The sequence below is a fragment of the Branchiostoma belcheri genome, unplaced genomic scaffold (assembly GCF_001625305.1).
Source record: "Branchiostoma belcheri isolate BF01 breed outbred unplaced genomic scaffold, Haploidv18h27 scaffold85, whole genome shotgun sequence".
In the NCBI taxonomy this organism is placed as follows: domain Eukaryota; kingdom Metazoa; phylum Chordata; class Leptocardii; order Amphioxiformes; family Branchiostomatidae; genus Branchiostoma; species Branchiostoma belcheri.
The window spans coordinates 1,340,352-1,359,903 of NW_017804520.1; the positions used below are offsets into that span (position 1 = coordinate 1,340,352).

General features: G+C 40.6%; 1 protein-coding gene across 1 annotated transcript; it reads right to left on the reverse strand.

The window, feature by feature from the left end:
* Positions 1-2,091: 2,091 nt before the first annotated feature.
* LOC109487015 lies at positions 2,092-19,277 on the reverse strand. Its single transcript, XM_019790932.1, has 26 exons — positions 18,938-19,277; positions 18,452-18,587; positions 17,940-18,009; positions 17,615-17,699; positions 17,058-17,134; positions 16,526-16,652; positions 16,001-16,121; positions 15,354-15,453; positions 14,802-14,890; positions 14,362-14,461; positions 13,898-14,100; positions 13,492-13,560; positions 12,742-12,903; positions 12,354-12,427; positions 12,077-12,219; positions 11,370-11,427; positions 10,592-10,779; positions 10,285-10,401; positions 9,699-9,856; positions 8,978-9,227; positions 8,496-8,615; positions 7,852-8,067; positions 7,286-7,459; positions 6,396-6,526; positions 5,681-5,912; positions 2,092-2,304 (listed from the first exon to the last, which is right to left on the reverse strand). Exons 2-26 carry the CDS (start codon positions 18,553-18,555, stop codon positions 2,092-2,094), a joined length of 3,381 nt encoding a protein of 1,126 aa, XP_019646491.1. The 5' UTR covers positions 18,556-18,587; positions 18,938-19,277.
* Between the last annotated feature and the right edge of the window lie 275 nt (positions 19,278-19,552).

Below are 19,552 nucleotides of genomic sequence, written 5' to 3' on the forward strand. Positions count from 1 at the left end.
AATAACGATTGACTTACTTCTGGCCAATCCTTCTCTTCTCTTCCTAGACAGCGTGGCTCCGTGATGATGTCTTCTACGTACTAACAATCTCACTAAACGACTTGTAGTCTTCCTTAATCCCCAAATAATCCACATAACGACACTTAAGTAGGTTAATCTATCTGAGCTGCTTTGAAATGAGCTTGTATGAGAGAGCCTACAATGTGTCATATGTTTATATAACGTCCCTTTACGACTTTGAGTCCGATATACGTACATGCCCCGTTATCTATTCGAATGACAAAAAAAGGATTCCATTCACCAATTTAGAACTACCGGTAAGGCAGCATTAATTCAATTTTTTGGTTTTCGGATTTGTGGAAGACGAATCTGGAGATCTCAGGTTTTTACAAGTCATGACTTCTTAGGAAGCGTTGAAAATCTCTCAAGAAACTGCTCATATTTTCATTTGCTTATTACTGTTGCAACGTAACTCGTTTGCAATCTCCTTTTGCAATCCTCTTTTTAAAGATGCAAAAGAAACAAGCTGTGAAGGAGATCATGTAACGAAAAACACCCGTAATGTGCACTATTAGATTGAAAGATAAACGACTTTCCCACCAAATAACAGACTGATCCCAAGAATATTCATAAAAGACCAAATGACACTCAAACAAGTCTGTGAAATACATAACATATACAAACGTATACATACGATAAAGTCACGTGAAGTTGGTTTCAATCATGATGACTAAGAAGTTGATTTGTACAGCGTTCTAAGGATCAATTGTTGGAGACTCTCCAGCAAGCTTAAGTTTTCCAATCGCCCTCCTTGGGCATCTCTATTTGCATCTTCATGTTTTATTTTTGCATCTCTGTGTTTTTTCCTGAGTTGACATCACGGGGTGACATCAGCTCAGGAAAAATACAGAACTGCAGATTAAAAAGGTAGAGATGCAAATCATCTGCTAGGACGACAGCTAGTGCTGACAGAAACACAGACAAACTTACTGGAAAACCTGAAAACAATACCTCCAGTTTTCATGGAGGTAAATACTGGTAGATGTTACAGAGTGTAAGCCTAACTGGTAGATGTTGATTCAAAACTGGGCAGATCAGAAAATCACAAAGCTTCATGGAGTAAACAAAGTCAAAAGAAATATCCTTCCCTCGATTTTCATGATGTCTAACGAATTTAATAGAAGTGTCCTACCTTTTTAGGCAGGTACCAATTAACTTCTATTGACCAAACTGGATTACCATTGATCTCTGTTGATATGTAACTTTTATTAGATCATTTTTTGCTACCTTACTGCTATTTTCCTCCAGCCGGGTTAATTGCGACATGTTGGCAGGTGGTAAATACAGTAAGATCGCCAATTGTTAATTCAACTGTAGGGGTAACTTTGTCTTGCTTCCTAGAAGTGTCAGATAAATGAGAATAACACAATATATATATATATATATATATATATATATATATATATATATATATATATATATATATATATATATATAGTAGTAGTATATATATATATATATATATATATATATATATATATATATATATGGCATATGTTCAATTGGCATACTCATTTCCGTAATTGCTGGACAAATATTCAGTGTATATTTGATGCATCAAGTACAAAATTGATCCAGTCTACAAATTTACATCTTAAGTATCAAATGTAATGATATGTAAGGGGGTGCCACATAAAAAAATATTGTACTTAACATATCACATGCACAGTCATATACAATGCAAGACTTGAGCTGATGAAAACACAACATTATTACACATGTACTCATTGATATAAAACATCTCAATCATGTTTAAGAAAATAGTGGCTGCTATAATATTCCCAAGAGAAGCACCACATAATATTATGTACATTACTAGACACAATATCAAAAAGTTATTACTTTGTTACATCGATAGGTTGACTCCACATCATATATACACGTGTAGTCATTTCCATACCCTTTTTCTAACTTCCTTGACATGTCATTTCTTGATACGTCCTTTCTTGATATGTCCTTTCTTGATATGTTTTCATACATCCTTTAAAACACCATAGAGAAGACCAAAACCGAAATCTTTGAAGATAATATTTACAAGACTATCTCTGTGACGGCCTTCTTGAATTCCCCGTGTTTCTCCCAGACTGAGACTGCCCTCCTCCCGTAGCCTGCCTGGAGTTCCCACCATCTCCGCTGGGCTGTTTTGAGCCTGCAGTTTTGGGCTGGGTGGGCTGTCGAGATGATGCCTTGCTGATTGGCTGTGTACTGACCTTTGACCCTGCGGTGGGAAGACGCGACATCTGTCTGGTGGGGGCTGGGGAGACGGAAGCTGACCGCGGGAACTGGAACAAAGATGGAAAACCTTTCAGAGCAGACACAAGTTGGCTCTTGCTGTTGTGATGATTGAAAATAAATAAAAGAAAAATGGCACCTAGTTTGCAATGTTTCTATTTGCAGTTCACATTCCATAATTGAAAAGCCTGTCATTTTGTCTTCTTAGTTCCATTCACTAAAAAAAGACTGGTATTTTTTCTAACTATTTATTTAAGACACGGAAGCTGTGGGCTTTATTCATTTAAAACATGAAGCGGCCACTTAGGTCTGAATGAACCATGTTGTGAGAGGTAACAGGAGGAGTATTAATGCAACACTGTACACAAAGACTAGGCCTTACAATAACACATACCATAGTCATGGCTGAAAATGATGACGCAAGCATACAGATCAAGAGGTCACGTACGTAATTCTTAGCTCTTGAACTGAAACCTGCCATTGACAACTAACTATCTTAGTGGCGTTACATCACCGACAGAGTAAACAAGGTACACAAAGAGGTGCCCGTTCAGTAATACATGCTGCGTAGTTACAAGGTTTGGGTTCCGGACCGCCTGTCACAGATAATATCAGACAGATTTGACATGTCTTAATATCTTACAGCAGACGCGGAATCTTGCGGCTTGAGACTCTGTTGGAACTTCTAGAACTCTAACTAGTAGAAAACTGCTTCTTGGTAAGTTTCTCTTTTTTATTTGGATTGTCATTGTTTTTAGCTACATATACCTTATCGAAAGCTGTGCTTATGTAGTTCTATGCCTGAATGTGTTGGGGTGGGTTAAAATCAGACAAGCTTCTGGTTATGTGAAACAAATGAACAAGGCGACATGTCTAATTTCTACAGATTCTGTATGACAAGCAAGATCTAACTTATTACATATCACATAATATGACCCATATTTTTCCCACAGGCAAAATGACAGACAAGATAAGGAGGTTCTTGGTTCTGCTGCTGTTCATCCTGAAGGATTCTGGTCCAGCCGCAGCTTGCAGCAGCAGCAGCTGTTCATCATCATCCTGTATCTGTGTCAACGAAGGCCTCAGCAGTGTTCCTCAGGACCTGCCTACAAACACTACTTACCTGGAGCTGGATAACAATGTCATCACAACACTAAGTGAGACCAACTCTAGGTACAGCAGCCTGAAAACATTACGACTTAATCACAACCAGATCTCTGTAATCAACAGCGGAGCGTTTTACAGCTTAACCAGGTTAACTGAACTGCGTCTTAGCGGTAACCAGTTAACCAGTCTCCGACAGGACATATTTGTGGGACTTGAGAATCTGCAGGTCCTTAGCCTGGGTTACAACAACATCCACAATATCGAGGCAGGAACATTCAATTCCACCCCACAGCTCGGCTATCTTACACTTTACAATAACCAGTTAACCATTCTTCGGGCTGGCATGTTTGTTGGACTTGACAATCTGCAGTACCTTTCCCTGGATCATAATGACATCAGCAGCATCGAGGCAGAAACCTTTAGTAACACACGGCAGCTCCGTGAGCTCTGGCTTACATTTAACAGCATCAGCACCATCGCTCCTGGAACATTCGCAAATTTGCCACTCCATTCCATTTCTATCTTTCTCTCTTCGAACGGCATCAACACTTTCCCCGTGGAGGCCTTATCGAATCTTAATATTTCAACCCTGAAGATGGATCACAACCAGATGGAAACACTCCCATCCACAGCATATGACATCCTGGCCTCTTCCACAATTGTGGACATCAGCAACAACCCCTGGCAGTGTGACTGCAGGATGCTGCCCTTTAAGCAAAAGATGACAGGTTTCCTGGATTTTGAAAAACAGATCCGATGTGCCGGACCTGAAAATGTTGAAGGAAAAAGCCTACTGTTAGCTGTAGAACCTGAAGATCTGAACTGTGAAGAAACTAACACGGATAATACTAGTACCCCTCCCAGTGGGTTATCAGCTGACAGTCTCCCTCCCGCTTCTTTCTCCCTCTCCGCCTTCCTCGGCGGTGTTGTAGGCGGGATTGTTGGAGGTCTTCTCGTGTCAGCCGCTTTCTTTCCGATCTGGTGCATAAAGAGAAGAGGCATGCGCAAAACGGGCCCTGTACCGGACTCCAGTGATGTTTACAGCAAGCCAAACGGTGCCGCTACCGAACTGACCAGCGGGCGGCATCACACAGGGCAGGGCGCCTCACCGTCACGGGCAGCAGAGTCTGATGACGGAGAGAGTCAACCAGGAACATCAGGGACGGTCCCGCCTCCGCGCAGCTTTGATAAGAGTTACGCTCCACTCCCGCCTATTAAGACAACGGGACCACTAGGTGATGTCTGGAACGTGCCAGAAGCTGCACATGGTACCGGTGATGCTACTGCAAACATGTCCGTCCCTCTCAGCAGGCATTTCATCTATCAGCAAACTTGCCCATCTGGTCTGCCCAAAGGTCTGGCTGGTTTGTAGACAACAAGATGAGGAAATCACAAGAAACCAACTGGACTAAAATATAATCACAATCCCTTTACTACACGGAATGATAACTTGACAACTGCTTTTTAGCAGACATTGAAATTGAATCGAGATACTAGGAACTCAGAACAAAATTGTCAAATATCTAAGCAATATATCTAGCTGAAACTAGAATATGACTTCATGCAGAATGGAATATTCCATTATTGTATTGTCATTGTTGTGATGTTTGCATGAGACTTTAGACTCCACTTGTAACTGACAACTGCTTTTTAGCACTGACATTGAAACCTAATTGAGATAGAACCTCAGAACAAAATTGTCAAAATCCAAGCTACAAGTGAGACTAGAATAGGACTATTGAATTGCAGAATTGGATCTTCCATGATTGCATTTTCATTGTTGTGATGTTTGCGTGAGACTTAAGAATTCACGATGTGGGATGATGTTTATTTAGCCAGTCTTCTTTGTTCAGTGTGTAAGATATTTTTGCAGCAGTGATGTTAACCTTTAACTAACTTACACAGGTCACAAGGTATAAAATTCTCATTATTGACCATTAAGAAATCACAGAATTTTCACATTAATTATGCAAATTAGGTGATTATTTGCATAATTGGTATCTGTTGATGTTCCACTTGATGTAGTTTACACAAACACACAGACACGCCAAAAACAATACCTCCATTTTTCATGGAGGTAACTAGTAACATTTGCAAGCAAATGCAAGATGTTAACCTTCACACGGTCTCGCCTCTCATTCCAATGGGTGAGGACAATTCTGCATTTCCTCATATTGGGGACTTTTATAAAGGTACATGTAGTACTACAGAAGAAGGAGTAGAAACTGAGCAAAAAAAATATGTTTCCTTCTGCCAAGGTAACATAAAAACAACATGGTACCTGCACTCCCAGAACCATCTCCTGTAGGGTTCTCTTGTCTTCCTTCTTGTATGCGACGATCTCGTCAGGATGGTACTTCCCGTCCTGCTGCTGAATGGCGCGATCCATCATCTCGTACAGCAGATGTCTCACGTACAGCTCGGCGTCCACGTACGTCCGCCCTGACAGCGCCCAGCGCTGGTGCCGCATGGTCTGCTCCTGCCGCCACCGCTGCGGCTGGTACACATCAGACCTACATAGCGGCAGGGTGGTTATAAGGTTGACTTGACTTTATTCGGATTCACATTTAGCATACAAAACTAAAGCTATTCTTCCTGTGGTCCATCCTACACACATACGACACACAGGGGAAATACAAAACATAAATTCATTGACAAGTGTAGCAAAGAACGGGTGTTACAATGTGGGGTTCCACAAGGAAGTTTAGTTGTTTGGGACCACAATTGTTCAGCATATACGTCAATGACAGGTTGTTGATTTAGAACCTAAAGATTCTGAGTCGGAATCTCTAGCTGGTTGCTATGCTATGCAATTGAAAACACATTTTTCATCAACTTTCTAATTCGACTCAGTGTAAAGCCAGAGGTCCTGTGTTTGAGGACACCTTGAGAATGTTGAAGAAGGATCGGTATAATATAGCCATGCCTGCAAAGCTGTTATGCTTTACCAAAGGGCGGTTATACCGGCTGTACATATACAGATACAGGGGACTGACCAGTGCTTGTAGGCCTCCCACATGTCCTGTCTGTTGCTGCTGGTGTTTTTGTCCTGAAGCTTCAGGACGGAGACAAAGTTCTGTTTCTTCATGTAGGACAGGATCATGAACCTCCCATGGACGTCAGCAACCTGCAGAAGCACAAAACATAGTCAGGATAGCACGTTGGCAGAACGTACCGCGCCTGCGCAAAACCACGGTTTCACGGTTTTCGTTGGATATCTGGTCAACGTTGCATCATAATTTTGCCTGTTGCAGAAGACATCTTTTCCGACATAAGGCCACACCGATTTAATTTTATGGATGACATCCGCGCGCGCATTGATTTTCGCCCGATCTCAAAAAAAAAAAAAAAGATCACGTATTCCGAGGCTCTGGCCTGGCTTTAGGCCTGGGTAGTGCATGGTGGTGATAACTCTGGTTGACGGCAGCCAGGCTACCGAAGCTCCAAGACTCAAGAACTCAGTACATACGTACAGCAGTGTCGATTCATATATTCGCAAAAATCCAGCATGTGTCGGCCTGTCGTATACGTCGCTATGTAATGCGCCAAATTCACAATACCAGGTTTGTATTCCTGTGGTTTTGTAGCATTTTTATTTTTGGCCGGATTTTTATTTTTTTCGCCCGCGCGCACTAGTTTGGGGGTCTTCAGAGGATGTCATCCATAAAATTAAATCGGTGTGGCCTAACATTTGGAAACTACAGACGGAGTGTCAACCTTATATGTGCAAATAGGTGCAGGTAACATTGAAAATTACCTGTACCAGACAAATGTACCACTCAGAATTTGAGAAGTATGGATCATACTACATGTATGTTATAGAAGATGACAAGAGGTCAGGTACAAAATGGACCATTTAGTTTGATAACTCCAGTGCAGCTCCTACCCTAAGGTCTGTTCCAGCTAGCCAGTTGATTTCTTTAGGATTGAGTCTGCAGCCTGTGAAGTCTTGGCGGGTCCCTAAGACGTAGCTGCCTGTGTTCACAGAGTAACCAACCACAGTGCCAGCTATGGCTGCTATAATGTACTCTGAACCTGTCACATCATGCGGGCGAGTAACCTACGAGGAAATATAATGACTGTAAGTTCAAATATTTTTTTTTCATTTTGATATTAGGGTAAAGGGGATTCTATGTTAAGTTCACAATTGAAACAGTGTTGTAGTACAGTAGTGAAACATTCAGTTTCATGATTTTGCAGTTGAGAGGTCACTATAAAAATAAAACCACTGCGAACATTTCAACGTTTACGGGTAGGTGGAAAACAAAGTCCAGTCCAATTTGGCGGTGGAAAAAGCAGTCCGGCCATTTCTGCAAATAGTAGCGCCCCCTTGCAAAATATGAGAAAAGTGCAAGCAGTCTGATGTGTTACCACATGTCATGGCATATACATTATACCTACTCAATCATAGTATTACCGGTAAAAGTGGACAAATTTTTCACAAAGTCTCACATCAAAGTATGCTGCATTCCCCTCTACACATCGCTCAAACTCTGTCTCGGTGAGGTTGTGATCAATCCTCAGTCTCGTCATCTCCATGGTTACCACATCAACACTCACAAAGGTCACGTGGGGAGGCTTGGGAGGGTGCTCTGGGTACAAGAGCATGAAGAAGATCTCTGTCCCGGTGGTGTTGAACCTACAGCTGAGAATGCGGCTTGCAGGAAGCTAAAAAAAATGGTGTGAAATAGTTCAAAAGAAACCACGAGCAGACATGTGGCAAAAGTTTACAAACAAGCTTAGCATTAAAACAAGGAAAAACACATGTACACAGAAACATTGAACCTAAGTTGTATCTATGATACAAAATTTACATGAATTTATGGAAACCAGAAGTTGCAGAAATTGTTAGTAGTCTTACTTACTTGTCGTCAATTGGTTATAGGATCTAGGATACATACTGGGGTAACTAGGGGCAATTTTATAGCAGGAGGGATTTAGACTCTTGTCTGACCATATATATGAATGTGTTAGAGTAAGAGTGAACAGAGCAGACCATATGGGAAGGTACACATGCATTTGCTTTGCAAATGTTACCTTTCTAGTTGATGAATTACTGCTGCTTATTTTTCGGAAGAAAATGCAATTTTCCTCACCTTTTTAGGTTTGTATAACCTGGTCATGTATGTAGACAGCTGCCCTGTGGACTGGTACCTGGATATGATGTGGAACAGTGCTCCAGCCTGGGTCACATCTGTGGGCTTGTAGATGGTCGTCTAGTGTGGGACAAAAAAAAAAGCTTTCTTTCAGCATGAAACTAGCAATCTTTGCAGACTTGAATGTGAGTGGAGGAACAATCAAGCAATGTAAATCAGGGCCATACAAACATAGAATGGGGGCAAAAACTCTTTGTTTGAACATGAAACTTGTCATACTTGATACACATCATCTGTATACACTTCAGGACCCTACAACCATCCCAATTTATGCTTTAATCTACATGTATGTAACCTTCTCCTTGCTGCCTAACCAACCCCATAACCAATACAGATTTCGTGCCAAATGGCTACATGTGTACTTTAATAGGCTCAAGGTTACTTTAAAGAATAACAAATGAAGCTTAGAAAACACAACTAACAACAAGGTCTTTCCCAGGCAGGTAGTCTCGGTGCCACGGGTCCTCCAGTCCCAGTAACGCGATGTCATCTTCCGCCTTGTCTCTCTCCTTGGCCAGGTCCTGACGACTTTTCTCCTGCTTCTGTTTCTTCTGAACGTCCGTGTAGATGATTTTGGGCTGGATGTTGGAGGTCGGGGTGAACGTCCTCTCTGCGGTTTCCAAGCGGTACTTTTTGAAGGGCACAAACCAGTCGTAGCTGCTTATATGTCTCCTGTAGAGAGAACGTTACATCAACATATCATGCAAAGTAGATTTAGTAGACACTATCTAATAAAGTTAACCTGTCCTTCATTGGCACATATAATTATACATGCATACCATATGGTACAATGTACATGTGTATTTCAACTCAGTGCTCTAGCCAGCCTGAAATTTTTTCCCGTCATCTTACTTTTGTTTGATGAAACATTTGAGGCATGATGATCCTAGGGGGTCTGGTGCATGCTCCCCTGGAAAACTTGACATCTTGACCATCTGAAACACTATTTCCAGCATTTTAAGGGGCAAATTTTGCTGGTAGACTAAGCTTACATCTCTTTCCATATCTTTCCATATTTTTGTCCATCAAAGATGACAGATTGGGCAAAATGTTTGTCCGTCATGAGAGGCAAAATTCCGTCAAATAGACAGAAAGACGGACGCTGGTTAGAACATTGTCTTATCAAAGCCACTGTTACAGTACCTCTTGTACTTCCAGTGGAAGATGTAGCCCTTGCTGTCCACAGTGACGAGGTCTCCATTGTTGTGTATGTTGCCCATGAGCAGGACCGGGGACTGGTGAGCACGCAGCAGCTCTGCCTCCATCCCGCTAGCCAGACTGTTCCACTCACCTGTCTGGATCTGGGGGAATAAGGGGTGATTTAGTATGAAAGTTCATCTATGTTGGTACAAGTCATTATGAAGTAACACTAGAACTAGAAAGGTAACATTTGCAAAGAAAATGCATATGGTCTGCTCTGTTAATTCTGACTCAAACACATTCATATGTATGGTGACAGCAGTCTAAATCCCTCCTGCTATAAAATCGCAACATGATGTAACCCAACACTAGTTGCCATGGTGACAGACATCTGGTTCAGGTCATTGACCTTCTGTGTTTGGAACGGAAGAAGAAACAGAGCAAAAACAATATGTTTTCCTTCAGTAAACATAACAATTTGTTACAAATGCAAGCAGATGTACAATCATGTAAGATCTGGGTTAGTGTCTGGTCCGGAGAGATACCGTGGGGTCAAGCAACAATGTTCGGTCAATGCTACGGGGCCTACCTTCTCACTGGTCACTCTAGGTGTGGTCAGCTTGTTGATCTTGGTGTCGCCTGCCATCAGTTTCTCTGCATCACACTTCAGCAGATCTCCATTCTCCAGGCAAATCACCAGGTCACTCTGAAGGAAGCACACAGAACTCGCTTAATTTTTCTTGCTTAAAAAAAATCTTGCTTAAGAAAGAGTATTTTGTATATGCCATGCCAGGACTTTTACGTGTTGCAGAAAGTATTCCAAATTACAGAACAAAATTTTGACATTCTGCAATATTGCAGATCACTGAAAAAAAGTATTTCTACCACTGCCTTACCTGTGATCCAAAGAGAGTCATAGATGGGTGAAACGCTGCTGCGGTGGGGGCAAACCTCCCTGTCTGGACCTGGTTCTCGAAGAAGGGCCCCTCGGTGAAGTTGAAGTCATCCTCATCCACATCAATGACCAGCAGCTGTGTCAGCTGTGCTGGGAACACTCCCTCGCTGTCCTTCTCAAGGTCAAGGGCTGTGGAGACAAGGTCAAACATAGTAGGAAAGGATATCATATAGCAGAGTACTATAAAACTTTGTTAACAATGGAGTGCAAGGGAGTTAGTGAGTGAATCAAAATGAAATACATGTACATGTACAGGGCTTGAAATTCATTTTTGGGAATAGGTGCACTGGTGCACCCAACCTAAAAAGTTATGTGCACAAAAAATGTTTTGGGTGCACCATATAAAACAAAACCTAATCACAGATATTACTGCTACTCTTCTGAGCTTGAATCTGAAATGGGAGCTAACTTCAAAGTTAAACAAGTACTTCAACAAAGATTTTATTATTTTTCTGATGCTTAGACACCAACAATATCCTGCATACTATTATACAGCTGATATGTACAAAAATACCTACAAAAATATTTAGGTGCACCAGTGCACCCACAGAAAAAAATTGGGTGCACAGCTCCAATTTTGGGTGCACTAAGGTGCACATGCACCCAGTATTTCGAGCCCTGATGTAATTTACAAGTGGTGTACTAAAACTACATGCATTTGTGTATGACATGCCTCAATGACTCTGTCACATACAAAGGATAGGTGAGGCAGTTTTTACCTTTGATATCCTCTCTGCGCACCCCTCCAGACTGAATGGACCAGACTAGTAAGATGCCCTGCAGAAAGGATGAAAAAGAAGTGAAAAAGAGAAAAACAAGTGATCACCTGGGTAGCCATTTTCTGGTGGTGAATTTTCAATTTTTTTCCTATTTTACACCGACTCACTCACTAGCTATTTATCCGGTTTAGCGTAGCGTCTGTTGTTCTCCCTAGGATTGCATGTGCTTGCACAAAAATGCTGTGGCTTGATGGCATCTTGCCACTTGCCTCTATCCTGTGGATTGATGTTATGTAGACCAATTGCTGCATTTAGTGTTTACCTATCTACATGTACTTGGGTGTGCATCTAACCAATCTCTGTTCTGTATCTGTATCTGTTTAGCCAGTATAACCGTCTTTTGGCATAACACACCAGCTTCGCAGGCACACGGTGCAGCGGCAGCTGGCTATATTACACTGATTGACTTGTTAATCCTAACCCTTGAACTTCTAACTCTAAACATTGTTTAAAGCTATCTAATGATAATGCCCCTACTGTATATACTTGGTGACAGCGAGTTGCAATCTGCAATAGTTCTAGGAAAGAATGAATTCTTGAACACCTCCAGCTCAATCCTTGGTTGATAACTCTGGTATTTGAAGGCATGGCTATTTCTAGTTGATATAAAGTTAATGACTTACCGATGACTTAAGTTGTTGACTTACCGTCTCGTTGATAGTGATGATCCTGGTGCCGTCCAGACTCCAGTTGATGTACAGGACCTGGTCGTCTGACGCTCCCTCGTTCCTCATCTCACGGATGGGCCTCGGGCCCGGCTCCATCCACACATCATACACCATGATGTCACCTGGGACAGAAAATCACGGAAAAGGGTGGAAAAATCACCACTTTGTTTTACTTTTTTTAAAATTAATAAATTGATGATGATGAAAGCCCTTTATTGTACTTGTGAGTCCTTAGTTACATGTAGGATGTTCTCACCATGTACACTTCCCACAGCTAACAGTCTCTGGTCTGGAGAGAGAGCAGCACTGGAGATACCCTGCATCCTCTTACTGTACAGATAGACAACAAATATTCACCTTAGTAACAACTTCGTGGTCACAACAATTCTAAAAGGGTAGGGTCCATCCTAGTGTGAGTGGTTCAAACCTTACACTAGTTCACCTCTTCAAAATGTCAAACCTGAGACCAGATTGTAACTTAGCCACCTGTTATGTCAATCCTTCCACAATTGTGGTGAATCTTCATAAATGAATAAAATAAATGAACAGAATCATGTATCCTGTAAACTGACACATGGTATAAACTCCCAAATTACGCACTCATGGTCCTTTTGTTGTGAAATATGGTGTTAAAGATCTCAGACCTGATCTTGAAGGTGACCAGTACATCTGGTACCATCTTCTTGAAGTGCTGTGCCTCCTCCTGACTGTAGTTCTGGAAGACGTCTTGTAACTTGTCCGACTCTCTCAGGTTCATGGGGAGAAGGTGGAGGTAGTTCAAGGTCGTGATGTCTCCTTCTTCTGGGCTGTAGAGGAAGGAAAGGGATCATTGACAGGCAAGGTCCTTTTTCTTACTAAATAGCCACCAAGTTAGAGACCTGAAGGCCTGTTATACAGAAACATTATGACCAGAACAAACTCAACTGACCTAGAGTTACATGTAGAACTAACTGACACAAAAGGAGAAGCAGTGGTTAGGAAAGCTGCTCAAGAACATCGATCCCCCTCCCCCTTTTTGAAGTTCCTTTAACAAGATGTATTCATACTAACTTTAGAATGTTTAAAATAACCTGTATGGCAATATACAAGTTGATACAACACATTCAAGTTACCTTGGAAGAGAACAAACTGTATCCTTGAAAATGCAGCAAAAGAAGCAGGGAAAATATGATATAAAAAGTTTACATAGAAAATTACACCATAACAATTCAACAGTAAAACTTATGAATGATATTATATAGGAGAACCTGCAGTAACAAAGAATGTAACAGCTTTTTTTCATTTTGTCCCATAGTCCATTTTCTGAGTTCTGAAGTCCATACATGCTCACTATGGATGTGCTCCAATATTTAAAAAAAAATACATTTGGAACAATCAAATCCTGTAAGTCTTACCTCTCATCATCCTCTGCCACAGTTTCCCCCAGCATGTGGAGGTGTTGTGTGTGATTCCACTGTTCCTTCCTGGGAAAGGCAAAAGAAAAGGTAACAGAAGTCAACAAAATTAGCGCATGAACTTTACATATCATGCTAGACAACAAAGATCTCGCTTGATTCCATACACCAGTGCAGAAATGTACAATATTCATTAAATAGCAACAGATGCACAATTTACTTTGTCATACCTACAAAAGGACCACATGGCCACTTTTTGACCCAACCAGTAAGGGTGGCCACCTGTTTGATGTGATCGTTTTCTCAAAGTCCATGAAGTATGTAGTTACTAGACCTACATGTATAGACTGTATAATATTATACTTTTAGTTGATGGGTCAAATGTTTCTTAAATCTCTAATCCTACCTGAGTCTCTTTCTTTCACTGGTCATGTGAGTGACTCCTCTGGTCACGAGGTCATAGGCCGGGTCATCAGGGTCGCGACCTTCCGGTATGCCCGTCGTGACGTTCTCGGTGGAGTTGATGACGAGGTCCTGTCCCATCGCACGCGACATCTCGTGGATGTGTCGCAGTTCCTCCGCCGTGTCTCTTGTCATCTCACGTGTTACCTGATGTAAAAATGAAAATAGAAACTTATAATAAAGGTAACATTTGCAAAGATGCATTCCCGATATGTATTGTAAGCATGTACATTTGGGAATGCATCTGTAGCAGTGACACATGTGCTGCAGTGAAATGTGAACCAGACAGAATTGCCCTGAGGAAGGTGACAGACGGTCACCGAAACATTGGTTGAATAAAAGACTTGGTTGTGTAAAAAGAGTCTCTTTATTCAGTGACTTACCAACATAAAGAGACTATTCACTGACCTCTATGATGAATTCTTCTGCGATGAGTATAGCTGCTCTCCTGCGGGACACTGCCATGACGGAGTTCTCCAAGTCCTTCTTGTCTAACTCATACAGCTGTCTGGTACAAGGAGTTAAGTCTACTAGCAAAAATCACAGCACATCAAGCAAGAGAGATCACAAAATTTATGATAGTTGTGAACTTGTAGGTAACATCAACTCTCGTGATTGCAAATGGTCTACCCTAAGACCACCACATAAAAAACAATGTTTAAAAAATTTAGAAAATGAATTGATATACCCTAAGACAATAATAATTGTTGTGCATTTGACTGCTCCAGACTACTGGTAGTCAAAGGGTGGTCAAAAATTGTGACTGGTTAAAATACATGTAAAATCAAAGCTATCATAGCACACTATTATATGTCCTACTTTTGATTCTAGACTGAAGAAAAGGATACTCGTAAGTGTCCAACAAGACGTCAGGGTCTTTTCTCCTGAAATACTGGTCCAAAACAACATCTACCAGTTCCTCCACAATATCCCGCACCTGGAAAGAGTTGTAAACATCAGACGCAAGTTTACATTTTCAAACAATCCAACCTGTACCTATGTAAACCTCTGTACCAGTACTACTAGTAGTGGTATCTGAAGTTACATTGTTAGGTATACAGACCTACATACAGATAACTTACTTCTTTAGCATGCTTCAGTTCACAGCAAAAGTTACATGGGTGACTGACAACATTCACACATGTATATCATATATCAGAAGAAATAGGACATCTTGTACTACAATACGATGTTCATTATAATATATAGGAGAAAAAAGTTTAAATCACTTAGTATATAGAGATTGGGCAAGATAAACATTTAATTTTGATGCCACCAAAACCATGTTACAAAAGTAGCTTTGGTCAAGGAATATGATATAAAAAAAAATAGGGATGGTCATGTCATTCAAAGGGAGAAAATTGAAAGAAAAATTTGCATTAAAAGGCAAAAAATCTCACCATGAAGAAGTCTTTCATCTGCCATGGTTCGTAAGACTGAGATCCCAACTCTCCGTTGTAGGGACGACTCTTTCTGAGGTACTTGTTTTCCACATAGTCCCTGTGGTGTGAAAGAACCTGGCTGAATGTAAGGTGAACTGAAGCCATACAACTCTTACCTTTTGTTCTAAATGTCAATACAGGATCTAGCTACCTTTGTAGGCAATAAATCGGTCATTGTATATGTCGGTAGTAGTAACAAGCTCATACCCAGAATATGCAATTGTGACGCTCTGGGTGATTTAACACAGAATCTAAAGGTTCAGGGTTCCAATCCTTACTACAGACATGCCCCAATGTTGTGCCCTAGGAAAGACACTTTGACATTGACTCCAACATTGACATTGAAAATAGAAGTGTGATCATGCAAGTTTTACTTTGTTAAACTGTATTGTATAAGTTGGATCACAAGCGATTGCCAAAATCAAAAAAAAAGAAGAAGAAGAAGAAAAAGAAAAAAGATAATCTCTACCTACCGACCCTAATTTTTTCAGGACTGAGACAGGAAACAGGAATTTCAAACATTTTTTCCTACTTCTAGTCCTAGTCACTACATGTACAAAATATAGTTCTAAATGTACAACATCTGAAACACTATATTTCCTGACCTGAGAGCCCTGACATTATCAGCCATGGCAGGCAGGTTGTCCCTGGTCTGTCTCACCAGAGAACCGATGCTCTGTGCACTGTGGGTGCTGTGCCGGGAGGGGAAGTGGGCACTTCCTTCACCTGTTGGTACCAAAATATCAACATTTTGGATTGATTCAGCAGTGTTAGAAATACCCATATACAGTCTGCATTTTGCAGAGACATTTTCAATATTGCAGAAGAAAAATCAAGCAACCTACAGTTTTGTAGGCTGAAAAAATCAGACTTGGGGTACTTGGGGTTCAATGGTGTTTAATAGCTTTGGTGTTTACTACTGACTCTATAATATACAACAGTTGAAAGTTGAAACATTTCTGGTCTAGTTAATACAGTTCAGATCTGGAAAAGCATATTTGCGATGTGATCATTTTGCAGTGGTTTAAGAAGCCACTGCAAAAACCATTAAAAAACATAACCACCACAATACTAGTATTTCAAGATTTAAAGTACACACAACAGGATGTGCATGTAAAACCAACCCTGACCAGTAGTGTCCCAGTCGTTGTCCCTTGGTCTCCTCTTCTTCTGCTCAAGCCGGTCCAGAATGCTCTGCTTCTCATCTATCAGTCTCTGTAACTCCAACTCCTGTTCTGTCTGCTTGTTTCTGTGTTGCTATGGTAACCAAGAAATGATACAGAAATCATCACATGGTGGAATTCAGATATGGCTTTTATCATATTGTATACTGTATCATGATGATGATGATATAGCACCCTGGAATCTAGTCCTGAGTTCAAATCCTGATGTTGTGTGAGTGTTCTTGGGAAAGTATAACAATTGTACTTCTCGTAAGATACATTCATACATACAATCAAGTTGCAGGCACGTAATTACGAAAACACATACTAGCAATTTGCAAACTTTTCATATTATTTTTTAGTATCATGTGCTTTCAGGTACATGGATTTTTATTTCTTGATCTCTTTGTTTTCAAACTGCCCTAGCCTGCTACTCTGTACTGGATTTAAACAATTGTACATGTAACGTTATACATATATACAATGCATCAGTCCATACCTGTTGTCTTCTGGTCATGATGTCATCCAGTAGTGGTGTTGGTTCTCTGTCTGTGTCAGAGTAGGCAGTACTGGGAGCTAGGAAGGAAACAAAAATCTAGTTCACATCATCTATTTGCATTACTCCTTGCAAAAAAATAAGTAGGCCTTGGAAAATTATTATCGTGTTTCCGGTTTCGGTCCTGAAAAAAATAGAGATTTGGGGATTTTCTTCTTTTTTTTTCCTTTTTATACTTCGATAGGCTATAATGTCTCAAGGACATGCCCACCTGTTTGCTTGTGGACAAATATTTCACCAAATTTACTTAAGAAAGATTGCTTCTGGAAATAGCAAATGATGTTTCAGATTTCAGATGGTTTGGAATGCAGATGTCAGATCAAATATCTTATAGCCTTACCAGAGGCCGATAAAAAAAGGCTTGGGTCGGTGAATTTTTGCTAGGTTCAGTCGGGAAACTGGAAACACAAAAACTCATTTTTTAAAGGGCCTACCTAAGATAACATGATGCATGACAATGTTTTGTGTATTGGAAGCAGAGAATCTCTAAGAAAAGGTACCATATTGCCTGACAGCTCTGGGTGCAGCCTGTGGTCCGTACAGGTTGGTTAGCTCTCCTTTCAAGGCTCTTCCATTCAGTCGATCCTGTAGAAACAGACAGTCATAATCGCACATGGACCACATTAACTAAACCCAGTTTTTGTCACAGCCTGCTTGAAGATACTGCAAGATTTTGAAAAAACTGCATCAAAATCATCCAAAAAACTCCTACAATAAAAGTGACCATGTTGTAACACAGTAGAGACTACAGATATTATGGCATTGATATTACTGAGTATATAGAGCTAGGGGTATCGTTGTCAAATCAATGAAGGGTTGACTTACCATAACCAGATCTTCCCTCGCCTGTCTGTCCTGCCTCAGGACTTTTCTCACATCAGTCAGTTCATCTTGCCTGCAATCACACACACAAAAAATTACTTAATTGCATATTTTAAGCTATAATTCACATTGCTTGACTTGCCGCCTGGTTAGGTTTACCTTAGTTTTTCTTTTTAACTTGGGAAGTGTGTTTTCTTAGCATAGTAAAGGACTCAAGGTGTTCGTCCCTTTAATATTGATTTTAAACCTGTTCAGTTGAATATTTTCATGATCGTGCATTTCATCATGGAGCTAAAAAAAGGTCGATCAGCTCAAAAAATTTATGTCCCTTGCCGGGGTCTACACACAAAAAATGAGTCTAGGGTTGGCAGTTTTTAATATGGTCGGTCGGAAAACAGGAGACACAAAATTTGTTTCTAGGCCTTACCACTCTACTCGCAGAAGTGTTTCAACCACAAACATGTTAGAACATAGTCATTAAATGACTGTACATACTGTACCACCCCTCTACTCACTTGTCCTGTACAGCGCTCAGCAGGGCCTCCTTTTCTCGCTGTATAGACTGGAGCTTTAACTTCTGCAGGGCCAAGATGTCTTCAGCTCGCTTCTTCTTAGACATGCTGTTGGCTATCTGATCTCCGCATCTACTGGCTGTGAACACAGGTTTTATTGCATTTTAATGAGCTTTTCATTCCAGTAAAATGAAGTATGAGAAAATAATACTACATGTAATAATACTTTACTGATTTTTTTTTATTCCTCAGTCTATTTTCTTAAGTTCCTCTTGGGATACTATACTTTATACTTTTAATACTGTATTTCATTAATATGCATTCCAGCCCTGATGGCAAAACTTACTAAGGTAGGATAGGTTGTAGCAAGGAGGTTAAATTTAAAGCTCCTTGGTTGTGGATATTTTTGTGAATAGATTAAAACAGCAAAGGCAATTTATAATTAGCAGTGTTATCAAGAACCTGAAAATATATAATTTGGGAACATACCTGCGAAAACTGGTACAGGTTGCTGTAAGTAACCCAGAATAAGTGTTGAACTTTTTGTGGAGGTGAAAACTTGAAGTTAGGCCAAGGAGGTTTAAATCTTCTTGCTTAGAATCAACTTGGCCTGAAGTTGAACGACGTCGTCTGTGCCGCTAAATTTTATCATACACCCCTCCCCCTTCGGAGCAAAAGTCACCCGAGACCCCGCCTCCTATGTAAACACTTGGGCCTTTTTCTAACCGTAATATCCTTTACATGGCTAAGAAAGGATCCCTAAAAACGATCTGCTCGCCAAGAAAGCCGACCTAGCAACGATTACAAACTCCGCGGTAAAGTTTCCTTTGAACCAACCTCCAAAACACCTGTGGGGCCTCGCATGAACTATTGATTTGTAGCTGTCTTTTGCTACATTTAAGTTGTGCCTATTACGTAGTCCGTTTTTACGAAACTTTACATAACAGTTCTTAATTTTTACCAAAAATAATGACATAAATAAAATAAAAGTATTATTGCTATAGACATTATTGTATATCCAATGTAAGATAGCTGTTATAAGGTGAAATATCACTCGCAAATACGTGCAGGCACAATTAAAATCATAACTTGGTAGCCGTTCAA